Source organism: Tinamus guttatus, unplaced genomic scaffold (genome assembly GCF_059628265.1).
Source record: "Tinamus guttatus ecotype Peru unplaced genomic scaffold, ASM5962826v1 Tinamus_guttatus_pri_ptg000119l, whole genome shotgun sequence".
NCBI classification, from domain to species: domain Eukaryota; kingdom Metazoa; phylum Chordata; class Aves; order Tinamiformes; family Tinamidae; genus Tinamus; species Tinamus guttatus.
The window spans coordinates 1,400,702-1,408,490 of NW_028288653.1; the positions used below are offsets into that span (position 1 = coordinate 1,400,702).

The 7,789-nt window shown below is 40.0% G+C and overlaps 1 protein-coding gene across 1 annotated transcript in view; it reads left to right on the forward strand.

Annotated features, from left to right (window-relative positions):
* Positions 1–7,380, forward strand: part of ITGA9 (integrin subunit alpha 9) — a 194,665-nt gene extending 187,285 nt beyond the window's left edge. Inside the window, exon 28 of the mRNA XM_088521367.1 lies at positions 6,920–7,380. Coding sequence (XP_088377493.1) covers positions 6,920–7,018 — 99 coding nt within the window. The 3' untranslated portion in view covers positions 7,019–7,380. The remainder of the gene's footprint in view (positions 1–6,919) is intronic.
* Positions 7,381–7,789: the final 409 nt, after the last annotated feature.

Consider the following 7,789-nt stretch of genomic DNA (forward strand, 5'->3'; position numbering starts at 1 on the left):
ACTTAGTAAAAATGTTGCAATTGGAAAAAAACTCTTTAAACTATTTGGGAATGTTTACAAATTTTAATGTTGATTAATGCACTTTCTGATTACATTTATAAGCATGTTGGTAACATCTGTTATGCAAGTTAGTGTATACCATTACCATGTTGCAAAAAGTGCATGCTTTGATTCAAGTCAAGCTATCCGAAGAATGAATAACTTAGTGCTAGGCATTGAAAGGTCTTTAAAGTGACTCGTCATTGGAGTACTCTCTATTTGTAAAGCACCAACCTTTCAAAACAAAATATATTATGTATGCACAAATGAATCATATGCCAAATGAATGTCCTTGTCTGAGGCAAATTAGACCCTCCAAAGCTGGAGACCAGAACTATCAGTTTCATTTGCCTCATTAGCAGATATGTCCAATTAAGCCAGTGGAACAACTCCTGGGAGAAAAGTTGCATTAGAAAATGTTGTGGGAACAAATTATTTACGACTGGAGTTTAAAGCGGGTCGGAATTCAGCCTGGTGGCATAGACGTGGCTTTTCACGTGGTGAATTCTGGCTCCTGTGCAGAGATGAAAACAGCAAAGCACTTTGTATTTGAAAGGGAAAACACTGGTTTAGCTACCTGTACTGATACCTATCTCTGTGTGTGATTATTTCTTTTGCACATGCAAATGCATAGAGGAAAACTTCTCCTTCGATTAGTTCCCCACCTGCAAAATTATGTATAGTATTCTGTATGTAGGCCCAGTATGTACTGTGTGTGTATGCACGCACGTGCGGAGCCGTCTCTTACAGAGGTGCTGTTGCTTGAAGCACGTGTACTTATTCTCACGTACGTGTTTCATTGACAAAATGAGGACCTGTGTTACAGAAGAGTTAAGGGATTCCCCCCGCCCCTCCAAAAGTCCGTGGAAGGCTGAGTAATGGAAGCCAGATCACTAAGCTTACCTTAGCCACAGTATCATCCTTCCTCTCAAATATACAATTTCTCCTTTAACTACAACCAAATCATATGGCTACTTTCCAAATATGCCTTTTCCTCACAGGAGGGCCCAGGCAGTGGCAGTTTGCCCATCCCCTGTGGAAAAGCTGATACCCAGTATCTGTGCATGACCCCTCTTTCTGCTTAAAATAGGAGTATTTTAATTGTGAGGAAGGAAATGGTCCATCCTCTTGAAGCTGGTGGTTTGCCGTAGTTATCAAGGGCTGCCCAAACCCAGTTGCAAAGCATTTATTTTTCCTGCCTTCTTGGCAGCAGTAAAACGAGATGAACTTAATAACTAGTGGTTGATCTGTAAATGGGGAAAAAATGTGTGGTACCCAACTCAGCAGTGCCACTGCTTTGCGCAGATGCAGGGTGCCACTGGGTAGCTGGCTGGTGGTATCTTGCTTGGTCTGAGGTTCCTGGCTCCTGTTGGATCCCTCATGGACTGCATTAGCTCATTAGAGGTAGTGGAGAGCTGATTAGAGGAAACCTGGTGATGCTCAGAACCCCACTGGATATGGGCCTGGGCAACCTGCTATAGGTAACACTGCTTGAGCGGGCGTTTTGGACCAGATGATCTCCTGAGGTCCTTTCAAACCCCAGCTCCTGTTCCAACCCTTATGATCTTTCTCTGACTGTGGTACTATTTATCAATAGAATTCATTGGGCAAAATCCTCCAAAAGATGAGGAGAGCGAGAAATTCTTTTTGAAGGGGCATGAGAGAAACGGTTTGAGACCTATTCCAAGATTCAAGGTGTATGAAGTAAATCTGGAGTCCACTTGTTTATCGGCTATGATCAGATACTGCTTACAGTAGATGAAAAAAAGTATTATGGAGTATTATTAGTATTATGGAGTAAAGTAGTATTATGGAGTAAAGATGGCTTGTGATTAAGGCACTGAACACTTAGTATCTTGCTGTGAAAACTTGTGCAATGGCAGTTTTCTTCAGTGACTTCTTTTTTTAGCTATGCATACATCAGTACAGTGTTTGCATGTTGTTTGTTTGCTTGTTTGTTTTCCTTTTTAGCTTGTTTGGTTCTACTGTTGTCAGTAACTTCCATTGGAAATTTGCTGGTAGAGCCATACTTTTACAGCTTGTTGCATCAGTATACAGTATAGAAATTGAATAGAAGAATTGCAGCTCACTGATTGACATTAGAAAAAGTGTCTGATATAGTTCTGGGATCTGTTTGAACATTGCTGTTTACAAAGCTATTCCTACCTCGTGTCTTAATGTTTTTCTTTACAGCAGTGTGCAGATTGCCATATTCTTTGTTTTTCTTTTTTTGTAGATGATGTTAATGAGATAAACAGGGTTTTTAATATGTAATGTAAGCATTCATCTGTTAAACATACTTCGACTATTACTCTTTTTATTTGGGGAATAGAAGGAACCTACGTGGGCATTATAAACATTCTTCAGATGGTTACTTCACAGTGTCTCTGTAACAATGGCAGTGGTATTACTTGCCTTCTCACCAACTTTGTTTTATTCCCCAACTGCAAACTAAATTTTACTTTGCAATATTGTCAGTCTTCAAACATGCCTGTCAGCGACACCCTAGAGAGAGAAAACCACAGGGTGGTACTGTAGAAAAGTCAGTTAAACATTTAAACATTTAGAGCTTAGAAAAAGACAGTCTAGTAAGTCAATGTCCAGGCTTTGCTTGGAGGTAGCAGATGGGAGTGCAAGAAAATAAATAGCCAAAAGGTGGTTTATTGTGATGCTAACTCACAGAAATGACTCTGAGGTTTCCAGTTGTATGGATGCTAAAATAATGCATCTTTATGCAAGTGTTGTTAGTTACGACTTGTCTGTGATTTTAAGGGATTTAAACTTGACAGTGAAAAGGAGTTGTGTATGCAAGTAAAAGAGACTTGAAATGTTCAGGATTGAATAGGTGACTTAACTGTGCTGTTGTGTGGCAAGAAATAACTTTACAATAGCGCACGTAGTTCCCAGACTTTAAGTAACACAGATTTTCTATGGCTTTATTGTTTTGCTTACCAGAAAGATGCTTTTTGCTCAGCAAATACTGTAGGTGGCAGTAAGATGATGCTAGAAAAAGGTGCACAGGCCAGAATAATAAGTGTATGGAAGCATATGTATAAAATCTGTTGATGGTTTCAGATTTTTGCTTGGTTCTGGTAAGAACCAGGTCTTTGTTGTTTTTTGTTTTTTTTTGGTTCTACCTGAATTTTTTTAGATTTCCTTAAGAGCAAGCAGACATCATTGCATTTTGTCATGGAAGTCATGAAGTGCAAAGGTTGTAAGTTTGTAAAAGGTTCACCTTTCCCTGGTGTATCAGGTAAAACTTGATAGCCCCAGGATTTTGGAATATCCCTATCTTCTTCGAGTTTCAGATGGTATGGTCCTCTTTCTGCTCTGTGTTTTTCCTACTTTGTGGAAGAAATAAGGTGAGACGTGATGCCTTCAACGCACTGGTGATGTGCCGAGCAGTGTCCAGCTTCCAAGAAGGGGCAGCCTTATCCCAATTGCAAGGCAACGTGCCTGGAGGTGGCAGCGAGGACAGGGAAGGAAGCACCAAGGAAGTCAGAGCAGAGTGAAGAGACACCAGCAGAGGTTGGGGAGATGGTACAAGAGGCATCAGCAGGAGATTGGAAGGGGGAAGTGTCGGGAGGCAACAGAAGGGGGACAAAGATTAGCACCAGGGATGCAAGGGGTGAGAAAACAGGGAGAGGAGTCTGGCGCTCGTGTAATGTGCGTGAGGGGCACAGAACCTCAGGGATGGTAGGGGTGCGAGGGCAGGGTGATGAGGTGAGGGCAGGGAGGTTCACCCCACAAAAACTGGGGTCAGTCAGCCTGGACTTTACTGTAAGCATATGTGTGCACATACATATTGATAGGGCACACAGAGTTTGGGAGTACTCTCTCTCCACTTGGTCCATATGTCCTTCTCCTTATTCCCCTTTATGTCTTCTCACTGTGGATTCGCACGATCTGTTAATTTTGGTTAGCATTGCTGACCTTTTTAAGAAAGTGGGTGTGTGTTTTGTGTGGCCACGTGTGAGTTGATGACCATGTTGTGATTCCTTCACAGACATTAAACAAAAAAAGCTTCCTGGTGGTAGTGGGGGCTCTGTCACAGGCAGTGGAAATGCACTGTGCTGACACTAAGGAGAAGTATCCTGGAACAAGGCATTTCCTTGTCTTTTGCAAATGATAAATACGTGATCACTATTTTAAAAAGTGTCAAAAAGAATTTCAGTCCAGTTTCTGTTTTCCCTCTCACTGCTTGCATGTTTTCACTGAAATTAATTGCTTTTTTCTAATCTTGAGTTATCCACATCACTTAAAACAGGCAAACATATATAGCTTCATAGTGGAGAACACCTAGAGATGCAGAATTTCCAGCTTCATTAATATTTATTAAGATCTCCAGCTCACTTTCTTCTCCTGCTGGAAAGCTATACAAAAGCATGCTGTATCCAGTAATAGAATAGTAAAATAGCAAAACTATCATAACCAACTTTTAAAGATAATTCCTGAAGCAGATGTTCACAAACAGACAATTTTTATTAGAATAACAGTGGGAAAGAGTTTGCTTTTGTTTGTTTGGCCCTGGAGGAAATTAAAAAACCTTTCTATAATTTTGATTATAATTCAAAGTGTGGATTTTATTGTACGAAGGATGTGGTTGTATGAAGGATGGACACCTTAAGGGTCTAAAAGCTGTTTTTAAAAGCTATGAATTGAACTTCTCTGGTTAATCTTAGGAAACCAGGTCCTGTGGCAATTTTCTTCTCTAATGTGCTCAACATGTATGTCTGTTCTAGAAGGTGATGAGACAAAAATGGCACTCACTCACTCAAGACATCTGCTCCCTGAGCATATGTGAGGTGTATCTGCAGATTCCTGTGACTAAAATAAGTACTTACAATCAATCCTACCAGGACAAAACAGCGTAGGAGTGGGGTTTAATGCCTCTTTCTTTATTCCTGACCAGGAAAATGGTTCCCTAGAGTCTCCATTTTACACCCTGGAAATCTAGGGAAACTTGCAGGCAGCTTCAGATCTCCACTGATCTAAAATGCACTGATATCAGCATTGAAATTTCACTGGAATTTGCTGATGACACTATTCCTGAGAGTGTCTTCTCAAAATGCATGCATTGCACTGGTATAACCAGAGGGATATACATGAAATGTTTATTACCAGAAATGATATTTTACTAGTAAAGGTGAAAGAATTTTTAGAGCAAGTTTGAATTGCAGGGAACTAGAAAAACTCTAATTCTGTTTTTCTTGATTCTTGGAATACATTGTCCTGAAAGCTACTGGGAGATGAGCCAGGCGTGATCCTACAGAATTCAACAATATTAATTTTGTGAGGACTTCTGTCGTGTGCGTCAGGGTAATGATACAGATTACTCAAAAAGGGACCTAGTAGATCACGCTGCACCTTCTACACAGAAGCTTTACACAGTCCTTTACACAGAAGCTGCCTCGTGAGGGTAAGGGGTGGTGAGAGGATGGAGTGTGTCTGGTCCCTTCTTGCTGCAAGTTCAGGACCTGACCAGGGAGTACTCGCATAGACCTGGGCTTTAGGAAGCTGTGCTAGGTGAGCACAGCCTGCTATCCAAACTCCTGCAAGTTAGAATATCCTGGAAGAAAATTAACGTTGGTAAAAAACTTAAAAAACCCAACTTAACAAAAATTAATAGTGATAAAAACAGCAAACAAATTGTTCATACACATAGCCAGTTGGAGAATAAGGGATGTCAATAACTGGTTTAAACAGAGGAAGAGTAAAGCAGCATGTTTTACCCAGCAGGAGTAGGAAAACAGGTTTAGAGTGTAGGAGTTGCATAAATGTTTAATTATGATGAACAAAATATTGACTCAGCAGGCTCAGTTGTATGCTGGTAAGTTTGAGGAATTATTCTTGTATGCTTACCAAAGTGTGTTATTAAAATATTTTTTGTTTATTTAAAAGACTTAAAAAACAGATCTATGTCAGATTTTGATCCAAACCTAAATGAAAACTATTTACATATTTTTTAACTAAGTATCAGGGTTGGGGAAACAAGAAGACACACAGAAATGATAATCAGCTCTGCAACATCTTGCAAGTTTGTGGAGAAGCTGCTGCTGATGCTCTGCATCTGTTAGCATAGGCTTGCAGTTCACATTCTGAGCTGCAGATTGCGCGGCTGGTGTCACTGGGACAAAGGAAACCACTTAGCAAAAAATAGTCTAAAGCTATACGTTTCCTCCAAAGCATCTTAACATAAATGATCCTTAACTATAAAATTCTGAGATCTGAGCTTACAAAGTGATGACTGGTGGGAAGAGAGCAGCAGTGGGGCTGGTGTTTCTCTTAAGCCAGCTGAGAGTGGACTCCTTTAGAGCTACCAGTGATAGACCATGCCAAGTTTGATTTGCAAGAAAGGCTGAGTTTGGGTGCTGAGAGATGGGCACGCTGTATTCCTTTAACCTCTTTTGTTGCGTGCAGTTGTGGACATTCAGAGCACAGTTCATAAACCTCTGTCAGTATTTACTGCAAACCCAAGGGCTAGCCTAGATTTATGTTCCAATCCCAGCTTTGCACCAGTCCTAATATTTGCTTGGAACTGAGAAACTTCTATCTGTCTCTTCTCAGCCATATTTTTTAAAAGTACTTTATGTGTTTTTTTTCTTTTTTTTCTTTCTTTTTTTTTTTGTAATGGTGTTTCATATAAGAGGACCTTTTCTTCCAAGAAATTTAGCTGTAGCAAAGCAGAATGGGGAGTTGGTTATAAATAGTCTCATTTATCTGAATGTAAAGAAGGAGCTGTGATTCAAGATTGGCGTTAGGAAGAGTTATATATTGACAGCTGTGCTGTTTGGTGCACATCATTTTCTGATGAGATAGGTTTTAATTTTATGATAACTCTTGTTTATCACTGTAATGTTTTTTTGTTGTTGTTTTGCAGATGGGCTTCTTCCGCAGGAGATACAAAGAAATTATCGAGGCTGAAAAGAACAGAAAGGAGAATGAAGATAGTTGGGACTGGGTCCAGAAAAATCAGTGAACTACCAGCATAAATCAAAAGCCCAGTCATGTGACACGTGCCTGCTCGCCTATAGGTCCTGCTCTCGTATCTTCCATATGTGGAAGAAGAAATCTTCTCCAGATTTTTCGGAGACCCCATTGATGCTGTGTCTTTATCACTCTAACAAGCTAGGGAACATATCCTGAGGCAACCACTGCAGCCATGGCAGGTGACTGGAGCATTTACACTTCATTTAAGAGCTGAACTTTGGTAACCAAGCTGCAGTGCAGAGCAATATTTATGAATCCAACTATGTGGTATACCCTCAGGGGAGGACTGTTACCTAAAAATATTTTTTATAAATATAAGCTTTTTATATTGATTATGTCTTTATATTTGTATCAATGTTTTATAGTTTCTATTGAATAGCTATATAGTTCACTCAAGCACTGATATCTGGCTAAATCCTTGGAAATACATATATGTATATATAAATCCTATAGTACTTTTAAATTTCAATGCAAGAGAAGAAGAAGATTTGCAGATAAAAGTAGCTGAAAACCTCATACACTTAATTCACAAGGCTTGGTAATGTTGTATATAGATCATTTAATGGCAAGAAACCAAAGTCTTTTCACTATTTTTTTTTTGGTGTTGAATTTGGCGTTTGATTTATGACCTAAAGAACCTAACGTATTACATAGATGCGATGCTGTGTATTTGGGTCTGTCCTTCCCTGAGTTGGATGGGAGAGAAGGAGCCGCTTCCGCGGTGCCGCGTGGCGAGGCTTGCGGCCCACTTCGCCATGGC